The 25,242-nt window shown below is 45.0% G+C and overlaps 1 protein-coding gene across 5 annotated transcripts in view; it reads right to left on the bottom strand.

The window, feature by feature from the left end:
• The window catches only part of UBE2F (ubiquitin conjugating enzyme E2 F (putative)), a 91,735-nt gene extending 72,185 nt beyond the window's left edge, over positions 1-19,550 (bottom strand). For 2 of the 5 annotated variants that reach the window (XR_003991561.1, XM_030487379.1), the window contains exons 1-3: positions 19,434-19,546; positions 16,762-16,895; positions 1,269-1,298 (exon numbers count right to left, since the gene is read on the bottom strand). Coding sequence is in view for 4 of the 5 variants with exons in the window: in XM_030487379.1 (XP_030343239.1) it covers positions 1,269-1,298; positions 16,762-16,879 (148 nt within the window). In the remaining variant the exon portion in view is untranslated. Of the gene's footprint in view, positions 1-1,268; positions 1,299-16,761; positions 16,896-19,433 lie in introns of all 5 variants that reach the window. The other 3 variants (XM_030487375.1, XM_030487378.1, XM_030487377.1) reach the window with 3 other exon arrangements.
• Positions 19,551-25,242: the final 5,692 nt, after the last annotated feature.

Consider the following 25,242-nt stretch of genomic DNA (forward strand, 5'->3'; position numbering starts at 1 on the left):
GTTTTGCTGTCCATTACAGAACTAGGCTTTCTAAAGCCAAGGAACAGAAAACATTTGATTTTAATTACCTACCCTTAGCTTTAGAAGCAACAAGCCATTTTCCTTGTGCTTTTAAATGCCTACTTTAAAGTGGCTATTCGTATTTTCAGCTTTTAGCATAACATCCATTACAAGTAACATGCCAGGGCTAAAACCACATCATCTTGCCTTTTTTTTTTTTTAAAGGAATATGGATCACTTTTTTAAAAAACAATTTTTCATGAGTATTTTCACTGTTAACCCACACATGAGGTTACAGATTGCATGCGAAGTGAAAAAGCACTAGGTTGACTTCACGGTCGAAGGAGGTGATCCTGCCCCTCTACTCTGCTCTTGTGAGACCCCACTTGGAGTACTGCGTACAGTTCTGGTGTCCTCAACATAAAAAGGACATGGAGCTGTTGGAGCGAGTCCAGAGGAGGCCACGAGGACGATAAGAGGGCTGGAGCACCTCCCATATGAAGACAGGCTGAGAAAGTTGGGGCTGTTCAGCCTGGAGAAGAGAAGGCTGCGTGGTGACCTCATAGCAGCCTTCCAGTATCTGAAGGGGGTCTACAAGGATGCTGGGGAGGGACTCTTCCTTAGGGACTGTAGTGGTAGGACAAGGGGTAATGGGTTCAAACTTAAACAGAGGAAGTTTAGATTAGATATAAGGAAGAAGTTCTTTACAGTGAGGGTGGTGAAGCACTGGAATGGGTTGCCCAGGGAGGTTGTGGATGCTCCATCCCTGGCGGTGTTCAAGGCCAGGTTGGACAGAGCCTTGAGCCACATGGTTTAGGGCAAGGTGTCCCTGCCCATGGCAGGGGGGTTGGAACTAGATGATCTTAAGGTCCTTTCCAACCCTTACGATTCTATGATTCTATGATTCTATGATTCTTGAGAAATTGGTTATTTTCTGAATCAGAGCTCCTATTTTGAAAAAGAAGGAATGGAGGCAAAACAGGAGTGAGGTTATAAACGCACTCTTCAGTTCCAGGTACCTTTGGGTGGTTTACAAGCGGGAAGCTCCCACTCCACCAGCAATCAAATTTTGGAGCCAAATACTCAATACTGCTTCCAAAGTACACTAATTGTACTCCCTACAATCCCTTCAGAGGGAGCAACAAAGAAAACCCGAGTGGCAGAGTTTTGCACAGCTTTCATTCCATTAGCATTCATACTTCAGTCAAAACATTCAGTTCTATAGTCCTTTTCCCCTTAAAAAGCATGCCATTAAATGCTATACTTACAAGGTAAATTAGCTTCAAGTTCTGCAACCTCTGTTGAAAGAATAAAAGAAGAAAAACAACTGTTATTTATGCAAGCAAAAAGCCATTCCTGAAGTCCAAATAGTCAAATCTAATTTAAACCACCCTGTAAATCAAATTTTACTTTAAAATATAATTAAGCTGCCATGGAAGTTTACCTTGAAATTTCTCTTTAAGCACCACAATTCATTACTAAAAACTCTCGTCTGCCCGACAGTCAAATGTATCCTACTGTGATTAGGAGGTTCAGCTCTGCCAAGACTGAAGTGCCAGGGCTTCTAATACCCAGAGCACTGTCATTTCAAAAGGTGGCATTATCCAAACCCCCAAACTTGCATACATATGGCACTAAAATGCGGAAGGCCAGAATTCCACAGCCTGCAAAACACAAAAGCAGAAAAACCTCGAGAATCAAGGTGCCAGTCTAACAACAAAAACACACACAGGAGGTTCACAGCCTGCATGAGCATCTGCAGCATCTAACTGCTAAAGCTCTTCCACCATCAGCTAGATCGTCTCAGGTCATGCACTGCTTTTGTAGGGAAGCCTCCAAGCATGATGGCAGGTACTGCACACTTGAAAACACCTACTGAAACCCTAATTCAAGGTCATTGTCAGATGTGATCCTGTGTGCAGAAATGAGCATCAAGAGCACCAAAAGAACAGAGCAAGACAAACGTTCACTTCGAGCACCTGGCAGGGTAACATGCACTGGTCAGTGCATCCATTGTACTCCCCCCAAACCTCTGCACTCTCAAACAAACTCAGGAGTGTTAAGATTTTTCCTTTTTGCTCCTGTGACTGTTGGATATTTCCCCTGGGAACAGTTTGCTATAGATATGCACTCCAATTAAATTTTATTGTATTTCCCATGCATAAAACTTAGAAGGTATTCATAAAAGAAGTAACCCAATTCAGTTGCATAGCTCCTAGGAAGGGAAGTGCATTCCTCAGCCCTTTCTCTGCCATGCTGCCCTCTCTGGATGACTTACTGCTTTCTCCCTGTTTATTTTATTGAAATCTTACTTTCAACTACCTGTATTTCAAAGAAATATGAACAACATGCATCAAGATAGCCCGTCTGCCCTTACTGCTAAAGTTCTAGGAAACTTAATCAAATTTAAATAATATATATCTATATTTTTGCATTTCCTATAGGTTTTTTCCCCCCCACTTGATTTCCAACTTTGCTTTCTGGTCTGCACAGACACAGCCCATTTATTTGGTCTGCCAACACTGTGTAGGAGTTCAACACCAACTCTGAAAAACATGAATCTAAAGAAAACTGTAATTCAGTTTAAGATATAGGAAGCTATCTCTTGGTGCAGAATCCAAACTGATCTCATCACAATTAAGAACTCCCTAACTCCCCAGAACTATCCTTGAATCCACACTTACCAAACCTGGCTGGTCTCTGCAGTGAGCATGAAGCTTATTTGACTCCCACCTCCCACTTGCTTGGCACAGCCCTGGTATTCCTGCATCTGCAGCCTACTATACTGAGAGAAAACCCCACCAAACAGGAAGCACTGCTTCACACATACCTAAGAAGTTCACAATTGCACTCTAAAATCCCCCACAACACTGGGAACATGCTTCTGCTAAAAGTTTCCAAAGAGAGCTGCCTTTGAAAGATACCAAAAATGTAATTTTAGCTATAATCAAGGGGGTGTGTGTGGTGTTTAACCAGAAAGAGAAAGTAAAACTAAAGACAAGGCATTAACCAACTACTGGAGGCTGCAGTTATACAAATGCATTGTAAGAGTATTCCCCCACCCCTTTCCCTTTAAACTCACCAGCCTTTCATAGTGGGAGTCACTATTAATCCTCAGTAGAGGGTAGACGTTAGGAGCTGGCTCTTATTTAAGGTGTTGACTGCTTTCCTTATTGCTTTCTGTGCTTCTGTTGTTCAGCTTTAATAAGTCCTGCCCATCCTTTGTTTCAATCCTGGGAAAAGGGCAGTAGGGCAAAGAGAGACACCAATGGACAGCACAGAGTCAAAGCCAGCAATGAAAGGGCTGAGCTGGGGCCTCACTTCTGCCTCCTGCAAGGGTCAGAGAGTTAACTGATCCCCATAGATCCTTTGAAGTGTGAAGATTTCCTGCAATGCATTCACACTTCTGTGTTTCCCTTTGTTTCAGCACAAGAATAAGTGGGTTTTCTTGTGAAAACATGAAAATGATGGTGCCCATTCACACCCATGAGGATGGAACAGTGTGCTCACCCTTTGAAGGTGTGCAGACACAGGGGGGAGGCTACGGTAACTAATCCACACCAAAGCTTTGTGAGCAAAGGCAAGTTCCCCAAAATTAAGGTTTCTCAACAACTCTGCAACAAAACACAAACTAAGAACGAAAAAACTTTAAAAAGATTTAAAAAAAAAAAAACCAAAAAAGCAGGCAAAGACCTTCAATAATCTAAACTGTCAAAGTAACATCAAGTAAGGAAACATGTTACTACCAAGTGTGCCATATAAACACTGATTAATAATAACTAGGCACATTTAATGGACCAAAGCTACAGTGTTTAAGTTTTCCACATTCTGTGACTCTTTGGTAGTGACAGTCTTGACACTGAAATCATTTTTGTAATTTGCTTAGTCACTGGCACAGGGTGCTCCATCCCTGGCAGTGTTCAAGGCCAGGTTGGACAGGGCTTGGAGCAACCTGTTGGTTCCAGTTGGAACTGGAGGAGCTTTTAGGTCCCTTCCAACCAAAACATTCTATCATTCTACAATTTTGACTACATCATTCAAGCTCCATTAAGATTCTGAGGTTTTAAGTTATGTATTTTCTACATAAAGCAATACCACTGCCAAGAATATTCTCTGTAAGTGAACGCCCCTTGTGCAGTCTGCCAACTTACTGGCATGGTTTAACGGATTTTTAAATAAGCAAAATGTAAAAACCGCAACCAGAGCTCCAACGCACTGAACTTCCAGCACCTCCAGAAGCCCCAGTAAATCAAAGAACAAACTTCATCTCAATCTGACCTCCTCTTTCAAAAAAATTACTAACTACAGCTGAACAGTAAACAAAACCCCGATCTGTGTTTCATAATGTTTTACGGCTAATCAGTATGTGTGTCTCAATTCCCAGGCAGGCACCCCACCGTTCCTTAAGATGACAAGACAAACCAGCAGATATAACCTAAGTCTCAGGAAATATTGTGCAAGAGCACTGAAGAACTTCCATGGGAAAACGGTGCTCATCACTGCCTACTCAGTGGGCATCTCAATTCCTTTCACAATCAAGAGGGCTATTGCCAGGAAGCAGCAAACCCAAGAGGACTGCACAGCCCTGCACCTACTCTGATAAGCCATCCTGGGTAGGTCTGGAAGGCCTGAAATATAGACACATGCCAGGGCTTCTGCAGGGGAAAAATGGTCATTGCAGACCCAGTCCAGCCCCTGACCAGCCAGTCTGGTGTTCCTCAAACCTTGCGTGATCTGGTGCAGGAGCACACCCAAGTGGTATGTATATTTGCAGTCCTGCTCTTGATCCAGTATGCACTTGCTTGAACAGTTCCAATACTATTTTAAACCATAAAAAAAGGCAAGGATTAAACTTAAACAGACTTTTGGAAGAGTTGAATGCAAACAGATTACGCCTCGGAAGCGGCTCAGGAACTTTATAAACCAGGGGAAAGCTAAACCTAACACAAGCAACCAAGGCTATTTATAAATGATTTCCACAAACAATAACTACCCATGACAATTCTCAGGACAGAAATAGGAACACACACTCCTGATGTGTACAGGCATATGGTTTATGAGACCCATGTGGATGTTATATTCAGTAACGTGCAGACTGTATTCATGTTGTTCTGCTCCTTCCCCTTCCCCACCCCATCTCAACAAGTCAGAATACAGATGTGCTTTGTTTACTAGCGTTGCCACAAAAAGTCAGGCCGTATGCTTCCCACTGGGCTTTGTTTTGAAGTACACAAAATGAAAGCATAATTTCCTCAACTGGAATGAACATTCGTATCCACAGCAATACTTACTTCTCTCTGGTTTTGTCCAAAAAGGCCCCTCTTCTGTTTAGTCCCTCTTTAATGCACATCCTTAAGACTGCTACAGAGAAATACCTTAACACTCTGAGAAAAGTATTAATTCTAGCAGTATAATGCTGTTTGCCTCCTAATCTTATCCATCTATCTATATAGCTTTCCCTATTTAGCTCCTCAACTGTACAGACCATGATCAGAAGCCAACCAAGCCACCCAATGCTGCCAGTTTGGAGTGAGATGTATATTTTCCTTCTGTTTCCAAATGTTTATTTGAAACAAGACACCATCAAATCATATGCTTCAGCTTCTATACAGTATTACATACAGTATTACAAAATGTATTGTCCTGACCTCAAAAAAACAGAAAAAGCCACTGTGGTTGGAAATCTCTTAACTATGCAGTACTTCACGTAGGCTGAAAATCAGAGGCATCAGAAATGAAGCAATGCAATGAACCAGGCCTCCCATTGCCAGTCACGTTCTAGGAAAAGTCTCAGTAGTAACTTTTCAAATGAGCTTCAATTCAAAACTGTTTCAGAAATGCTGCTGCTCTTTCACATGCATGAACTTTTTATAAGATACAGAGCATGACCCATAGGATCACAGAATGGTTTGGGCTGGAAAGGACCTTCAGATCATCTAGTTCCAACCTCCTGCCACGGGCAGGGACACCTTCCACTAGAGCAGGTTGCTCCAAGCCTTGAACTGGCTTTGAACACTGCCAGGGATGGGGCAGCCACAGCTCTTCTGGGCACCCTGTGCCAGTGCCTCAGCACCCTCACAGTAAAGAACTTCTTCCTTATATCTAACCTGAACTTCCCCTCTTTCAGTTTTAACCCATTCCCCCTTGTCCTGTCGCTACGGTCCCTGATGAAGTTTCTTTTTTAATTCCAGAAAGTATTTTCTCCTCTCTCAATTTTCCTCACCTGTTATTGTGACGAGGGATATTCTGGTACTTGAAGGCTTGAAAAAAGCAAATATATGGATTCTCCTCATTTTTATTTACAGTGCACATACACCTCACTCTTATAATGTGTTCTCTCAGCCTTATACAAATGCACACCTGAAACATTTACAGTTACAAAAATCTAGTTGTGAAAGCCACAAATGTTGAAGACAACTGAGGAATAAACCATGCTAATTAATTTTCATTTCATTTCAGCCCACAATCAGACCAGTAACATAAAACTTCTTAGGTGCACTACAAAAAAAAAGGGCAGAAAAAGTAATACACACTCCTGAAAAAAGTTCAAGGGCCAACTTTCGTGATCAGTAATGATATACATTGCTGCTCCTGGCATCCTGGCATGTTCTCTACCTTTAATTCAATTTAGCAGTCACATTCATTATACAGTATTAATCTTTAATACGATTTGGGCTTGTCCTCAGCCCTTTTCAAACATTCAGAAAGGATGTGCCTGTCAAGTTCAGCACTGCTGGGCCTAGAGCATCCTGCAGCCCCTAACCCTAATGTAATGAATTTCCCCCTTAGAGATGAATTTAACATCAAAAATAAACTCCGCAGCACAGAACAAACTGAAAGCTGCTAAAACAAGTGTACTGCTTGCTCCACTTTAATTATTTATTTTATTATTTATTTGTATACTGGGCCTACAGAATTAGGGTCTTACTCTCCAATTGAGCCTATACTGAAAATCCAGGGAAAATAGAGATGCAAGAATAAGTCACACTGAACTTTTAACAAACTTATGCTTTACTAGAGCCTCTCTCCTGGCCAGAGAGGCAACAGAGGCCCTTCAAGAACCATTTCTCCTCCTCCTCACGTCAGTAATTACTTTCTACCTTCTCCAGTTGTTTGCAGTTTCTCCATGTGATTTGTCTTGAAACATGTTAGTCACTGCTTGGTGTCTCTCTCCTGGCCAGAAAGCCTGTCTCTAAGAGCTGCCAGCCTAAATTACTAATCCTCACCCCCCACACCCTCCGACACTCCTGCCCTCAGTGATTTCAAAGCAGTGATGTTTTCCCTCAACTTCTCAGGGTTCCAGGTCAGAACCACCACCATGCTCCTTACTCCTGACAGCTGTGCCCTGCTAACCTCCTACACGTGCTCCATCAGTTGCTGAGATATTCAGCAGGGGATAGGCTGCTACCAAATCCTGCTTAGCAGCCATGACTTTGACATTCCAGAGGAAGAACAGTTGGAAAAGAATATTCAGCTGTCTCAGAACTACTTCCCTACACAAAACTTCAGGGGTAGAGATTCCTCCTTTGATAATGTGTCCATGAAATAACTCAACAAAACAATGCCCTGAGCCATGACTGATATTTAATTATATAACAATACTGGACATGTAAGCAATCAAAGGAGCAGCTTAGAAAAAACAACAAGGGGCACCAGTATTTTAAAAGTAAAAAAAAAAAAGCCTGTTTAACTTGCACCCATCACTAAAGCCAAGGATAGCACATGACTACACCCTGCTGATAGCTCCTACCCTTCTAGTTTTACTAAAAGTATTTCAAATATTTTTGTGAATTTTCTTCTCATCCATATAGTGCAAATAGTTAACATCGTCCTTAATGTCCTGGGTTCAGCTATAGCAGTCATTTTTCTCCTGCTTAGTAGCTGGTGCAGTGCTGTGTTTTTTAACTTTCAGCCTGGGAACAACGCTGATAACACCGATGTTTTTAGTTGTTGCTAAGTAATGTTTATTCCAACCAAGGACTTTCTCAGTCTCATGCTTTGCCAGGGAGGAGGGGAAGCCGGAAGGAAGCAGAGACAGGACACCTGACCCAAACTAGCCAAAGGGGTATTCCATACCACAGCACGTCATGCCCAGTATATAAACCGGGGGGAGTTACCCGGAAGGCCCAGATCACTGCTCGGGTCGGGCTGGGTATCGGTCGGCGGGTGGTGAGCAATTGTATCCTCTCCCCTTGTTATTTCACTAATCGTTATTATCATTGGTGGTAGCAGTAGTGGTTCTGTGTTATACCTTAGTTGCGGGACTGCTCTTATCTCAACCCGTGGGAGTTACATTCTTCCCATTCTCCTCCCCATCCCTCCGGGAGCGGGGGGAGGAAGAAGGGGGGGGGGGGGGAGGGGGGAGTGAGCGAGCGGCTGTGTGGTTCTGAGTTACCGGCTGGGCTCAAACCACGACAGTTCTTTTTGGCGCCCAACGTGGGGCTCGAAAGGTTGAGATAACGACAGATCTGACCAGAGTGTGTTTAATCATATTTGTGATAAGCATTCATTGTTACTACTACGTGGGTCAGAGGAAGAGGAAGAAGAAGAAGAGGTCACTTCTCGACCCCGGACCTCAACCGAACTACGGAATATGCGAAAAGATTTCACCCGTCTTCCAGGGGAGCACATTGTCACCTGGTTGCTCCGGTGCTGGGACAATGGGGCCGACGGTCACGAACTAGAAGGTAGGGAAGCCAAGCAGCTGGGATCACTTGCTAAGGAAGGAGGAATTGACAAAGCGATTGCAAGAGAGAAGCGAGCCCTCAGTCTTTGGAGGCGGCTCCTGGCAGCTGTGAAGGAAAGGTTTCCCTACAAAGACGATATTACGAATCGCTCAGCCAACTGGACCACGATAGAGAAAGGCATCCAGTCCCTGAGGGAATCAGCCATTATAGAGATGATCTATCGTAGGCCGGATGCCAGGAACACATCCGTAGACCCAGATGAAGTCGAATGTACACGACCCATGTGGCGGAAACTTACACGGAGTGCGCCATCATCATATGCCCACACATTGGCATCAATGACCTGGAATGACGGAGTATCACCAACAGTGGATTTCCTGATTCGTCAACTCCGAGAGTTCGAAGACAATCTCACCCCTTCCATCATTTCAGCTGTGGAAAAACTGTCCCAGGAGTTCAAACAATTGAGAGACGATTTATCCGATCTATCCAGCTCTCCACGCGTACCAACCCATGTCTCAGCTATCAACAGAAGGCGCCCTACTGCTCGAGAAAGAAAATATACGAGGTACACGCCACGGGCCACCCTATGGTTTTACCTGCGGGATCATGGAGAAGACATGAGAAAGTGGGATGGAAAACCTACTTCAGCTCTGGAGCAACGGGTGCGTGAACTGAAGAGGAGAACAATGGTCAAGGATGATCCTCCCAGGAAAGCTGCTGCTCCAGTCTCTGGCGAGCAGTTTCCCAGATGGAGCGAAAGAGCTGATTTTACTCCAGCTCCTGTGATAAGGAATACTAATCCCTTTCTACAAGACAGAAGTGGAGAATTTTGTGATCACTATTAGAGGGGCCCTGCCTCCAGCCAGGTGGAGGAGAGGGATAATCGGGTTTACTGGACTGTGTGGATCAGATGGCCTGGCACATCAGTCCCACAGAAGTATAAGGCTCTAGTAGATACCGGTGCACAGTGTACTCTGATGCCATCAAGGTATCAAGGGGTGAAACCCATTTCTATTTCTGGAGTGACAGGAGGATCCCAAGCGTTAACTATGCTGGAAGCTGAAATCAGCCTGACTGGGAGGAAGTGGCAAAAGCACCCCATTGTAACTGGTCCAGGGGCTCCATGCATCCTTGGCATAGACTATCTCAGGAGAGGGTATTTCAAAGACCCAAAAGGGTATAGATGGGCTTTTGGTATCGCTGCCTTGGAGACAGAGGAAATTAAGCAGCTGTCCACCTTGCCCGGTCTCTCAGAGGATCCTTCTGTTGTGGGGTTGCTGAAGGTCGAAGAACAACAAGTGCCAATTGCGACCACAACAGTGCACCGGCGGCAATATCGCACCAACCGAGACTCCTTGATTCCCATCCATAAGCTGATCCGCAGACTGGAGAGCCAAGGAGTGATCAGCAGGACCCGCTCACCCTTTAATAGCCCCATATGGCCAGTGCAAAAGTCTAATGGAGAGTGGAGATTAACAGTAGACTATCGTGGCCTGAACGAAGTCACACCACCATTGAGTGCTGCCGTACCGGACATGTTAGAACTTCAGTATGAACTGGAGTCAAAGGCAGCCAAGTGGTATGCCACAATTGACATTGCCAATGCATTTTTCTCAATCCCTTTGGCAGCAGAATGCAGGCCACAGTTTGCTTTCACTTGGAGGTGCGTCCAGTACACTTGGAACCGACTGCCCCAGGGGTGGAAACACAGCCCTACCATCTGCCATGGATTGATCCAGACTGCACTGGAACAGGGGCAAGCTCCGGAACACCTGCAATACATTGATGACATCATCGTGTGGGGTGATACAGCGGAAGAAGTTTTTGAGAAAGGGAGGAAAATAATCCAAATCCTGCTGAAGGCCGGTTTTGCCATAAAACGGAATAAGGTCAAGGGACCTGCACAGGAGATTCAATTTTTGGGAATAAAATGGCAAGATGGACGCCGCCAGATCCCCACAGACGTGATCAACAAGATAACAGCAATGTCTCCACCAACTAACAAGAAAGAAACACAAGCTTTCTTAGGTGTTGTGGGGTTCTGGAGAATGCACATCCCAAATTACAGTCTGATTGTAAGCCCTCTCTACCACGTGACCCGGAAGAAGAATGATTTCAAATGGGGCCCTGAGCAACAACAAGCCTTTGAACAAATTAAACGAGAAATAGCTCATGCAGTAGCCCTTGGACCAGTACGGGCCGGGCCAGATGTGAAAAATGTGCTCTATACCGCAGCTGGGGAGAATGGTCCTACCTGGAGCCTCTGGCAGAAAGCTCCAGGGGAGACTCGAGGTTGACCCCTTGGCTTTTGGAGTCGGGGATATAAAGGATCCGAGGCCAGCTACACTCCCACTGAAAAAGAGATACTGGCAGCCTATGAAGGGGTTCGAGCTGCCTCAGAAGTGATTGGAACTGAAGCGCAGCTCCTCCTGGCACCCCGGTTGCCTGTGCTGGGCTGGATGTTCAAAGGCAGGGTCTCCTCTACACATCATGCAACTGATGCTACATGGAGTAAGTGGGCCGCACTAATTACACAACGAGCTCGAATAGGAAATCCCAGTCGTCCAGGAATTCTAGAAGTCATCATGGACTGGCCAGAGGGCAAAGATTTTGGGATGTCACCAGAAGAGGAGGTGACGCGTGCTGAAGAGGCCCCACCATATAATGAACTGTCAGAGAGTGAAAAGCAATATGCCTTGTTTACTGATGGGTCCTGCCGTATTGTGGGAAAGCATCGGAGATGGAAGGCAGCTGTGTGGAGTCCCCTGTGACAAGTTGCAGAAACTGCTGAGGGAGAGGGTGAATCGAGTCAGTTTGCAGAGGTGAAAGCCATCCAGCTGGCCTTGGACATTGCTGAACGAGAAAAATGGCCAGTACTTTATCTCTATACTGACTCATGGATGGTGGCAAATGCCCTGTGGGGATGGTTGCAGCAATGGAAGCAGAGCAACTGGCAACGCAGAAGTAAACCCATCTGGGCTGCTGCATTGTGGCAAGATATCGCTGCTCAGGTGCAGAACCTGGTGGTGAAGGTACGCCACGTAGATGCTCATGTACCCAAGAGTCGGGCCACTGAGGAACACCAGAATAACCAGCAAGTGGATAAAGCTGCTAAGATTAAAGTGGCTCAGATGGACTTGGATTGGCAACATAAGGGTGAATTATTTTTAGCCCGGTGGGCCCATGACACCTCAGGCCATCAAGGCAGAGATGCAACATATAGATGGGCTCGTGATCGAGGGGTGGACTTAACAATGGACACTATTGCCCAGGTTATTCACGAATGTGAAACATGTGCTGCAATTAAGCAAGCCAAGCGGTTAAAGCCTCTCTGGTATGGAGGACGATGGCTGAAGTACAAGTATGGGGAGGCCTGGCAGATTGACTATATCACACTCCCACCAACCCGCCAAGGCAAGCGCTATGTGCTTACCATGGTGGAAGCAACCACCGGCTGGCTGGAAACATACGCTGTGCCCCACGCCACTGCCCGGAACACTATCCTGGGCCTTGAGAAACAAGTCTTGTGGCGACACGGCACCCCAGAGAGAATTGAGTCAGACAATGGGACTCATTTCCGGAACAACCTCATAGACACTTGGGCCAAAGAGCATGGCATTGAGTGGGTATACCACATCCCCTACCATGCACCAGCCTCTGGGAAAATCGAACGGTACAATGGGCTGTTAAAAACTACACTGAGAGCAATGGGTGGTGGGACTTTCAAACACTGGGATACACATTTACCAAAAGCCACCTGGTTGGTCAACAGTAGGGGATCTGCCAACAGGGCTGGCCCAGCCCAATCAGAACTTTTACGTACCGTAGAGGGGGATAAAGTTCCTGTGGTGCACATAAAGAATTTGTTGGGGAAGACAGTCTGGGTTATTCCTGCTTCAGGTAAAGGCAAACCCACTCGTGGGGTTGCTTTTGCTCAGGGACCTGGATATACTTGGTGGGTAATGCGGGAAGATGGGGAAGTCCGATGTGTACCTCAAGGGGATTTGATTTTGGGGGAAAACAGCCAATGAATTCAATTGTACGCTGTTGCCTGCTCTATAACACTTTTATAGCCCACCAGCTAGATATCTTCAGGTCGCCAGCCATTGACCCTGACTTCCCTCCGATCATCACCTCAACAAAGAATGAATTTTGAGGAAACCAGACGAGCTCAGCAGTGACCAGATGAGTTTGGCGGTATCATCAGCAGGCAACAACCCAACACTATGTACCGTCCCTCCTGCCCTGAAAGACTATTACAAGAGATGGAGCCTGACATCATGGACTGGATGAGTTCAGCAATTTTACAGGGATTGGTCCATGGACTAGGGAACGATATCTTTCTCTGTGTGTGGGTGTGGGTGTATATATATGTGTATATATGGGACAGGGGTGATGGTGTGCTGAGAGATGTGGGATCTGAGCATGACGTGAATGGTATGGAATAAGGGGTGGATACTGTCCTGGGTTCAGCTATAGCAGTCATTTTTCTCCTGCTTAGTAGCTGGTGCAGTGCTGTGTTTTTTAACTTTCAGCCTGGGAACAACGCTGATAACACCGATGTTTTTAGTTGTTGCTAAGTAATGTTTATTCCAACCAAGGACTTTCTCAGTCTCATGCTTTGCCAGGGAGGAGGGGAAGCCGGAAGGAAGCAGAGACAGGACACCTGACCCAAACTAGCCAAAGGGGTATTCCATACCACAGCACGTCATGCCCAGTATATAAACCGGGGGGAGTTACCCGGAAGGCCAGATCACTGCTCGGGTCGGGCTGGGTATCGGTCGGCGGGTGGTGAGCAATTGTATCCTCTCCCCTTGTTATTTCACTAATTGTTATTATCATTGGTGGTAGCAGTAGTGGTTCTGTGTTATACCTTAGTTGCGGGACTGCTCTTATCTCAACCCGTGGGAGTTACATTCTTCCCATTCTCCTCCCCATCCCTCCGGGAGCGGGGGGAGGAAGAAGGGGGGGGGGGGGGGGGGAGTGAGCGAGCGGCTGTGTGGTTCTGAGTTACCGGCTGGGCTCAAACCACGACACTTAAATTATCACTTATTTTTCCTACTTTGTGGCAGTTTCAGTTAACAGACATATGTAGTTGGTCTGTGCCAAATTTTTACAAGTCTGTAAGCATTGTCTACACTTATCTGTGGCTGGGGTCATGGCCACCTATCCCATAATCCAAATGACATTGATCTCTTGTACTGGTCAGTGTACACAATACATTTGAGGACTGCAGGGTTATCAGTGTGACAACACTTCCTGCAAAAAGATGCAATAATCCTTCCTGAACTGGACTATCAACCCAAATAAGGCTGTCTTTAATTTACCTCCAGATAAAAACCAGACACTGTCTGTATCTGGACAATACCTCTATTAAAACTAGATGTCTGCCTGCAGAATTTATCACCAATTTACCATGGATCAGGAATAAGAGAGCATCTCTCCAGCACATCATCACCACTGGGGCAGGTGAGCAGCTATCTGACCTTGGTTCATACACTATAGCCAGCTCCCAGGGCTAGATGGGATTTAAGGTCCTGCTTAGCACAGCTGCTGCGGAAAACAAGTACAGAACATGCTGGGCCTTTTCTCATCTCCTCCTCCTTTTGTAGAGCAGATTGTTTTTTTAATTCACAGCTGCCAGCAGACTGACATGATTGAGCCTTTCACCCACTCTGCAACTGTCATCTGTCTGACATCTCCAGCCTAAACAAACACCAGTGATAACTTCTACTTACAACTACTCTTACAGGCTCCCACCAGCTTTGCTTCAAATCTAATACAACAACCTGAAATTAAGTGTACACCGGTCTATCACAGCTCCATACACTCAAGCAGTAAAAGGCCCTGGCACTGGTGCAGATGCCATAGTGTCATTGCTGTATGCAGGTAGCTCTTCACTCCCTATCAAACTCATTCCTGCAGCTCCGTATGTGACTTAAAAACACTATCGACATCAGAATTCCATTCTTCACTCAGGCTCTCAACCTCGTAGATGCAGCTGCAGCTGATCTTAAAGAGATGGAGCAAGTTCTAGAAACTTTTGTAACTGAATGGTCTACATTTAGTTTGAAGGGCAGCTTAAAAGAGAATATCCCCAACAAGTCTTTCACACTAGCTGCTAGATTTTCCTCTCACTTTCAGTGCAGTTATACTGACGCTATCTACTCCTGCTGTCAGTTCTCATTTCAGTCCAGAAACCATTCTAACCAGACTGACAGCTGCTCCTACAACTCTCTTGGGAGAGCCACGTGATAGAACTTTCACACACAAACATATCACGATCTAATACTCACACTTGTCAGAAGGATGCCAGCAGTGACCTGCTTTTAACATTCGTCAGCCTGGGACTCAACTCATTCAACACTTAGTCTGCATTGGTTTGCTAATGGTAGTCATGGCAAATACAATGTCAATACTAATTTTCTATAGATACATTCCTTTCTTCCCCTGCAGACTGAGGTAAAGTTTTAGTCATATAACTGAAAAATATGATTGCTGTAAGGGTACAGTAAAAATTCTTACGGCACCTCGCACTATAAAAGGCATTGTAGTTGAAGTGTATTTATATTGTACTGCTATTTTCCCCTCAAGTCTACACATGTAGGTTACTGAAAATCTCAGATTATATATATTTAGTAATTTGGCTTTGTAGCTTAGCCTGGTTAAAGAGCTTATTCCTCCTGCCTGATATCTTTCCCCTCACAACTGGAGTTAACTAAGGATTTCCAAACTGGAAGCCTAAAGCAAACTCGTTGTGAGAATTATAACATGAGGGTTTAAACTGTGTTAAAACTCTGTTCTAAAAACAGTGCAAAGGGACAAAATTGTGAATATAATGTTCCTGCAGTCTACTTGAGACACTTCCCAGTGCACTGAGGCAGCAGCAGTTGCAGTAAAACCTTGCTCCAGCATACAGGTATATGGTAGAATTCATCCTAATTCAAAAAGCCATATGTAATGTCAAAATTAGGCAACATCATTCATGCAAATATACCAGTGTTCATCTCAAGTCATTCTGAAATAAAACCAGGGAATATGAGCTTCCTTTGACTGGCATGAATCCCCATAGTGACAGCTTACACATCAACAGTAGCATATTTGCTATTGATCATTTTCAGCAGCAACATCAACCTAAACAACACATTGACACTAGATCAAGCTGCATAGCTCAAGCATTAAAACTCAGCTGTTACCAGAGGGAGCATACATGAGTGTAAGCCCATAGCAACTGCAAAGTGTCAGCACCTATGGATTTGTAAATATAAGATTATCTATGCTACAGAAAAAAAAGCCCGAAGAGCAAGACAGAGCTGTTCACAATTTTACTGTAAAATAGTTTAATAACTGTCTCACAAACTACCTCATTCACCCACAACCGCCACAAAGTAAAAGCCTGTGGTTTTCTTCCCCACCAGTGGCAAGCCAGCAACAACCTACAGTAGCCTTCCTAAAACAGACCACATCATACTACAAAAATGAGTGGGGTTTTTTATTCACTACTTCATAAGCAATCTCCAGTGACTCCAGGCCCATGAAAAATCCCCTTGCATTCCTTTTTTAAGTTTTTTAAAGTTTACTGCCTCTGATCTATACCATTAAAGACCACGGGAATGCTGATGTTACCTTTAGGAGTTTCTTTCTGTCACAGGCAGTTATGGTTTTGCTCAAAAAATATCTTCCTAGCAAGTAAAATCTGATATTCTCCTCTTATGTATTTAGTGACACTTGTGTGACAATTTTTTACTGCAATGTTTTAATTGATGACACAGTTCCCAATGAGCGGAGTAAGGACACAGCTTTTATGTTTTGCAACAGTCAAAGAAAATAAGTGTCCTAAAGGAAAAGAGCTGTTGGAGATGTGATGTATGCCAATATAACACCCTACAGTATAAATCCTGAGGTATGTCACATGCAATTTTAAAAATACTTCTGGAAATCATAGAATCAACTAGGTTGGAGAAGACCTTTAAGATCATCAAGTCCAGCCATTAATACAATTTAGTGTTGTTTACTGGTGCACACCTGCAAACTGTAAATCCCCCAATATTTAAATATAAGTTCCTTTCACCTTTAACAAGTAATTTATCCCGAACAGACACCCTCCGAGTTGAATCAGAAGCTGGATTGGATGCACGGGGTCCTCTGACACCATCATCCCGCTTCAACTTGCTTGCCAGAGTTAGCATTACTGCTGTCTTCAATCTAGAACACAAATATTAGAACAAAGTCAATGACCAAACTAAAGCATGAGGGGGAAGAGGGAAGAATACAAAACCAAGTTACAGTTAATTCCTTATGCAACAACTATTGTCATATTCTTCACAGTCAAAGAACATGATATATACAATTAACATGACTGCGATTAAAGACAAAGATAGCCTAAAGTACTTGAAGAATGAAAGCTTGTTTCATATGTGAACACAGAGAGCTACAGTACATTAGGCCAAGAGGAAGTTCAGCTTTGCTGGAGAAAGGTCAGACTTTCATCATTGTTTACAAACCAGTTTCACTGCACCATCTCCCAGATCACACCACTGCTTCACATCGCTCCTTCGAAAGAGCTGCTGTGAGAATACCTCTGCTACACAACCTGCTGCTACTATTCTAGCCATGCTTCACGGGACAATATTCAGAGCTACTTTTTGGCTGGCATTAGAGAAAGGGGGGAGGAGGCACTAATGGAACAATTCTCTAACCCTAGGAAGTGAGTGTTGAGTTAGCTACCAGGACACAGGAAATGATTTATACTTCAATAGCGCAATTATCTGCGCAGCTGCACAACAGTAACTCTTCACAGGGCAAAGCAACAGTGGAGAAAGTTACATACAGAGATTTGGTAACTGAAATGAAGATATTTTTGCTGTGTCAGTCCTCCACTATAGGAGATAATTGCACTGACAAATAAATTACAATAAAAGGTGGACAGAATGCCAAAGTCATAAAACCAAAACATTCAGTCTGTCATGGCTTAAAACATGTTGACACTGCTCCTAGTTGAAGGCAACTCATTCTTCTTAACAGTTCGGCCAAAACCAACATAATGCTGACAAGGTCCACAGCCTTTAGGCCCCACCACCACTAAAATGATAGGAGAAATGTTTATCCTTTAGTCACATGAATGAATTCAACAAAATAAAGGAAGAAAAAAACCTTATAGAAAGCCAGCATATAGTCTTTATGTGAACTTGGTTTGCATAAAGGACCAGACAGGTATGATGCAGCAGTTACCAAGACATGAAACAGATGCTCAGTAACATCAGCTCTCAGAGCATAAAATGGAGAATCAGCAGAGATATTTGTAAGGCAAATAACAAAGTCCAGTAAACCACTGAGATGAAGACAACCACACTGTGAAATGACAAGACATGACACAAATTTATCTTTGCCAGCTTCAGTTCTATATGTCTTGATATTTCTTTCATTCTTGTAAGCAAGCCCCGAAGTGAAGTTTAACAGGCCCATTGCAACAGCAGTTACTTCACTTGTCCATTTCGTTTGTTCTTGCCCTAGAGAAAACAGGAGGTAAAGCCTCTGGGCTGCCAATCTACTCACTGCACCTGTACAAGACAGCCCTACTGCTTTCCTAAGGTTGTGAGGGAGCTGACGGGTTTATACCAAACATCAAGCCAACACCAAAATACTGGTGAAGGAGCACGAAGGAGAAATTAAACAACTGCCATGACACTTGGATGTTGAGAAGAACATAATATATTAGTGAGACAAGGTTTACAGGAAGGAAAACATATTTCACAATAGTAGCCAAGTATGAAATTCTGGTAAGAACTGCAAGAAGGACAAGTTCTCTTAAGTTGACAAGTATGTGTGGTTAGCTTCAAGAACTGAAACACACAGTAGGTTTTTTCCTCCCACTACACTAGAGAAAGAAAGAAAGAACAAGCAAACAAAACTCTTTTTTTTTTTTTTTCTCCTTAGAGAAGAGAAAGACAACAGATGGTTAAAAAGAAAAGATAAAAAAAGAAGGAGAGAAAAGTATGAGACTCTGGAAGTAGTGCCACAGGGTTCTAAAAGACAAAAAACCCCTCAAATAAAACCAAACCCACCACAAAACAGAAAACAAAAAAACCCTGTAAACTGCAGGTAAGCTCCACTCCCTCCCCCCCCCCTCAAAAAACCCCCCTTTTTAAGTGCCAAGTCCAAATGAAATCAAATTCAACGGGAATTAACTTCCTAAATATTTTTATAGATCTGTTTTGTCACTGGTTGTCCTAAAAACTAGGAAGCCAGTGAGAAGCGTGACCAGTGTGGGGAACAGATGATTCGCTCCAGCTATCCCCCAAATTTCATCAACAGAGCACAGCAAGGAAGCGCTCAAAACCTGCTAACTGCAAGGGGAGTATAAGGCTTTATCACTGCACGACTCCGGGGGGACAGAGGGCTGCTGCGCTTATCTATAGGGAAAGGCGAGAGAGCCCCGGCATTTCTCCAGCTCCCTTGGGAGCGGAGGAAGCGGCGGCCCGCCCTGCCCCGCACCAACAGTGCCCGCTCCCTGCGCTGCCACAGGGGGACGGCTGGGGCCCCCGCGGTGGGGACACGACCCAGCTGGCCCGGGAACAGGTCCCGGGGACCCGCGGCCTGGCGGGTCGGTGCCACCCGGCGAGATGTGGAGGCACCGGGTGGGGAAGGGAAGGGGCCGGGCCTGAGGCGAGGGCAGAAGGACCAGGCCTGAACTATGGGAGCCAGCCCCCGGCGCAGGCAGAAGGGCGGGCGGCCCGCACTTACCTGAGCGCGGCGTCAGGGCCCGGCTCCCGCGGCCAACACCATCGCCGAGGCTGGCCCGGGGCAGCGGGCGGCGGCGGCGCGACTCCTCCCTCCCTCGGCGGCGGCACCGCCCTTCGATCGCTGCTTCATCGCGAGAGTTGAGGTGGTGTCGGGGGCGCGCCTAGCCGCGATCTCGCGAGAGTTGGCGGCGGGGAAGGTTCGGTCATCGCGGCCGGTAGGGCGGCGCCGTTTTGTGCGAGCCCTGTCAGCGGGCCCTGGCGCCAGGGTCAGCTCCTGCCGTCCGCTTGCGGGGCTGTGGAAGTGTGGATGGGTTCAAGTGGAACATAAGTTACACCGAGTCACCAGGGAGATGTGATAAAGAGAGGGAAAATCACCATTGTCAGGGTTATTTCCTCAGGGGAGTGTAAACATGAGGCTGGCTGTAGCCTTTGCATTAGTGCCTGCTTAAATTAGTTCAATCACTCTGTACATCCCAGCAGCGGATTAGTGGAAGCAATAGTCGGATTAAATCTATGAAAAAAACCCTGATCATAAGAGTGCATTCAACGATTGAATTATTTGGATATCATAACTAATGTGACCAGTTGAAACATCAAAAACACTTTAATTAAGTTAAAGTTAGATCAATTAAGTTAGATCAGCACCTCGACCTGTAAAACTTACATATGTGCATAAACTTCACAAATTCTTCATTTGGTAGCTTCTGATAAATGAGGGAACCAAAATAAAGCCATTAGAGCAGCGTTCCGGTTAGAAGGTTTGATGAAGCAAAGCTAAAGACCAGACACAAGGAGAGTTTGGCAAACAGCTATTGAAATGCTCTCTGTGTCCTAAACATTCACTGGAATCATACACTTCACCTTCACCAAAAATAAAACTGGAATCTAGCTTTGCCCTATCTAGTTAAACCAGCGCAGAACTATCACCCAGAGGTCTTAAATTGTCCTAACCCTTTCACAAGCTTAGTGGGAAAGAGGAGCACCTGAATTGGCTGACAAGCATTTCCCTGCTCCACAGTTCTCTTCAGTAGCAGCCTCTCCACTGCGAATTGCTCGTCCTTTGGTTTTCAGCTGGGAAGAAATGTAACTGGGAGATGGAGAAATAAAGTACGTGTTTAGAAAAACCTGCTCTCAAGAGTGCCGACGATGGCTGGAAGGAGTGAACGTGGCAGCCCTCCTTTTACTGGCTCTGTGGCTATGCCACATGGACACACCAGCTGGGATGTCTAAAAATCACCAACTTTAAGAGGAAAATAATCTCAAAAATTATCCAAAACACTGAACCCAAGGGAGGGGGGGTATGATTACAGACTAATCCAAGTGCATATTGATTCAAAATGAGTCCATCAGCTGGCTGTAGAGATGCAGGAGATGGCCAGGAGCCTGATAGGGCACCTCACGCTGAGGCTACATCTGTTCAGACCTCACTGCCTGACTCCTCCCTGGCTGTGCCATGGCACAGAGTCCCTTCTCCTTTGCCAGGAGGTTGGAGACTGTGTTTGTGAGGAACTCAAGATGCTAAGTCTCTTAGAAAAGCCTCTGTGTGATTCTGTTTCCAGATTCCCATGCAACTCGGAACCAAGAAGATGTCCTGAAGATAGCTGTACCTTGAACAGCAGTAAGCCGAAGCCATTGCACACTTTGCAGCGGACTATGGACCCTACGACACAATTTCATGATCCCGTCATAAAGCCTGCTGGGGCATTCTGAGGCAGACAAAGGTTGCAAAGTCAACCTCAGCACTCAGATTTCCCAGCTCATTTGCTTTTTGATAGCATCATTCTGGAAATACAAGCTTGAATATTCAAGATACTGATGTACCTTCCGCTTTTGCTGATACTTTTCTCTCCCAACGGGCGCTGCCCGCTACCTACGTCAAGAATTCAATAAACGAGGCAGACTCACTACAACATTATTATTAGTTAGACTCAAAATGCTCTAGCTTAACAACAGCTAAGCTGCTCTTTAGAAAACTCAAGAAATCTGCTTCTATTTTGTCTTCAAGCATCACCAGCTGTCCTTCCTTTCTCTGCAGTACAGCAGCTCAGTTAATATCTGGCCACTGTGACCTGTACTAGGATTAGTAAAACATTTTTATGAGCCAGTTCTTAAAGGTGCTGTCAATAAACTGCTGCCTCCTCTAAAGACCAGTTAAAGCTGGCCCAATACAGTCCAGCACGGGCTGTAATGGTGTTATGTCTCCTCGCACCCTCAGCCAGTTCCTCTTATTAGTGATGAGCAAAATTCAGCACTCGATGTTTGGTGGCCTTGTGCGACTACTTGACAATTTCAGTTTATGACAGCAGGAAGAAAAGTCTTTGCAAATCAGATTAATCTAAACCCATGGCCCAGTTATTCTTTTTCCTCAGACAGTGTTGTTGTAAGTCTAGACAGAGAGATGGCAGTGCTGTTTACTGGAAGCAAGAGTCTCCTATTTTTACCGTGTTCCTTTTCTACCCACATAGCATCTAGTCTGGGAAAAACTAGGTGAACGTGTTGTATATACACAAAATATGTATCATAAGGGATACATGGTGCATGCGCATGCTTCCCACTGCCGCGTTTTCTCAATTCATGTTTATTCATTCTTTCATGTTGTGTTTGACAAGATGTTTTTCTCATTCTCTCACCTCCTTTTATCACTCAGGCTCAAGGAGCATAGTGTAAGCTACTCCTGAAGCTGATCTCTGAGTCACCCAAGAGAGTGAAGAGACCAGGATCTGGAGCAATACCGTTCGCTTACAGAGAACCTTGGTTTTCACAACTACCAGCTGATCTGGGGAGAATTCAAACTGCTCCAGTGAAAACTTTCCTGGGGGATACCCCAAATCAGGCATGTTTAAGGCATCAAACCAAGGTATTTCCAAAGGTGCTGCTGAAGAGGCAAGAGTCTCCAAGGTTCAGCACTTGGGGAAGTAACCACTGGCAAGAGTAGTTTCTAAAGTAGTTTTGTAATGTTATCTCATACCTCTGTATCAGTTATTACTTAAAAACACTAATGACTGGTTGAAAATTGTGAAGTTAGAACCCCTTCTCAGTTGATGCACGTGTGATGGAATATTTCATTTCTTCATCATTGTGTCTGTTTTCCAAGACCTGGAAAGTCTTTCATGTTTCCCACAGCAAGAATCCGAGCAGTTGCAGACGTCACCTGGTGCTGCAAATAAACCCAAGGTTTCTTCTCTGTTGGATTTCAGGCAATTACCCAATCATTTCTCATTACCCAACTGCCACTGTTGCTAAAGCTAGAGAGAAGATGAAACAAACATCTTGCGTTTATACTGTACCACCATTTAAAGAATATTTGTGTCTTCTTCTGTCCTTTTTGGTCCTTTCCTCATGCTTTTATTTAACACGTATGTGTCTGCTGGGGAATGAAGCAAAGGAAATTTGCTTTTTTGTTGAACTATCAGCTCCTGCCTTTATAAGCAATTGTGGAAGTTCTCATATTATTGGGAACAAAGAGAAACAGCCATTATCCAAACTCCCTTGTGGGTTGTCTAAACACAGCTTTTCTATGCTCTTACTTTAAAAATATTAACTCTATATCCAGACACATCCCATCCGCTGAAAAATGAAGTAGAAGTCCCTGCTGCTCATGTTTCAGTCCCAGAGTTTGCAATCTCAGAAGAGATGCTAGTTCTACATTTGTACTCAAGTGCTCAGCAAGCCAGGACAGCTGGGATCACACATTTTACCTAGAGAAAATCAAGAGTGAAGATTTAATGGAGAAGGCCACATGGCTTTAGGCCTTAAAACAGGAGCAGGTTTAGGTTAGGTTTCTTATAGGCTGCCCAAGGAAGCCGTGGCTGCCCCATCCCTGGCAGTGTTCAAGGCCAGGTTGGACACAGGGGCTTGGAGCAACCTGCTCTAGTGGAAGGTGTCCCTGCCCATGGCAGGGGGTTGGAACTGGATGAGCTTTAATGTCCCTTCCAACCCAAACCAGTCTGGGATTCTATGATATATCCAGTTTTAAGGACTCTTTAGATGCAGGGTCTGATTTTGACTACAAAGGTAAAAGTCACACAGTACCGCACAACTTGCAGTGTTCTAACAGTGAAGGAAACCAGTGAACAAGGAGGACACATCTCTGATGTGGCAGATAATCTGTTTACTAACAGTCTTTGCTTTCCACTACCTTGCTTACTTGTTTGGGTTTAACCTGTGTTGGCTTTCTCCCCTCCCTCTCTTAAACAAGAGCATTTGCTTTTAGACTGAAATCATTAGGGACTGACCTGTCACTGCAGACCTGAAACTGGCTTTGGAGTATCAGAAGGAAGAGGATGTTGTGCAACAGTAACTATGGCAATGGCGTGTGCGGTATTACAGCTGCTAGTTCATATGCATATAGCCAAGAAAAAGCAAATATCACTGATGTGAGGCACATGAGATTGTTGCCACATGTAACTCTTTTCCTCCTGCACACTTCAGCTCGCGTCTGCTGCAAGCCATTTGGAAGAAGAGCAGGTCATTGTAATTTCATTGTGGTCATGATGGCAACATCAGAGCATTTTTCCACACGCTGCTTTAATAAAGTCATATTGAAAGGGGATCTCAAGAGTTCCTGCAGTAACAACCTGCTTTCTGTTAGTCAATAACTGCATCGCTGTGGACAGTTTGTAAGCAGAGCACTGAAGGAGAAACATGCCAAGAGGAGGGCAAACAGCCCCATGGGCTGCAGCTCATGATTACTACCAAGCGGCTGAGATTTGATATATGCTTATAACAAGCAGTCACGTAACCCTTGATTAAAATCAGTGTACGTGTTCAACTGCTGACACCACTCAGAGACTGCATTGACCTGGAAATTAGCTGCTGCTTCCCCTGGGCTCTGCTAAAACCAGAGAACAAAACACCAGAGGAAGGTTCAAAATCAGATTAGAAAGCCAGGTTTTTGCCTGCAGGTCTAAATAAAAAACAAAATAAAAAGCAAAAGCCCCACACTGATTTTGTTTGGGTTTTCTTAAGGTTTGGGTTTCTTGCTTAGACCAGTCCTGATCTTGACTTCTTTTTCTTGGACAGAGTAATCTTCTCTTTCCATCTCCTGAAGCATGGTCTGCCTGTGGGACTTCACGTCCATGATGGTCACAGTCCCCAGTGACAACCTGGAGTTTGGAGCTGGGGTTAAACTATGGAGGAGCCAGGCCAGCACCATGAGAGGGTGTTGATTTCTGCAGGGCATCCCTGCCCCTAACACTGACAGAGCCTAGGCGCCTGCTCCTCTGTGAAGCAGACCTTAAGGTTTTTAGTCCATCTCCTGATCTGTTATCCCATAAACATCCTACCAGCTCATATCCATGTGCCAACATGGCATGATACATTGCCTACAGCCATCATTCATTTAGGGTGGTCCAAACAGATGACTGATGCTGCAGTGTTGAGTTGACAGTAACCAAGGCCAGACTCTTTTCAGTGGTTCCCAGCAACAGGAGGAGGAGCAGTGGCCATAAACTAAAACACAAGAAATTTCACCTCAACATGAGGAAGAACTTCTTGTTGTTGAGGGTGGCAGAGCACTGGAACAGGCTGCCCAAGGGGGTTGTGCAGTCTCCTCTGTGGAGACATCCAAAACCCAATACAGTACAACAGACAGGGATCTGGGAAGCCCCCAGCTCATCAGCTTTTAAGGAGAGAAACAGCCTTTAGAAATTTAAGGAGCAATGGACAGAACAGGGGCTGAGAGCTCCTTTGGTCTGCTGCTAAGAAGCGTGACCAGCAGGTCGAAGGAGGTGATCCTGCCTCTCTACTCTGCTCTTGCGAGACCCCTCTTGGAGCACTGTGTGCAGTTCTGGCGTCCTCGAGATGAGAAG

The sequence above is a fragment of the Strigops habroptila genome, chromosome 5, assembly GCF_004027225.2.
Source record: "Strigops habroptila isolate Jane chromosome 5, bStrHab1.2.pri, whole genome shotgun sequence".
NCBI lineage: Eukaryota > Metazoa > Chordata > Aves > Psittaciformes > Psittacidae > Strigops > Strigops habroptila.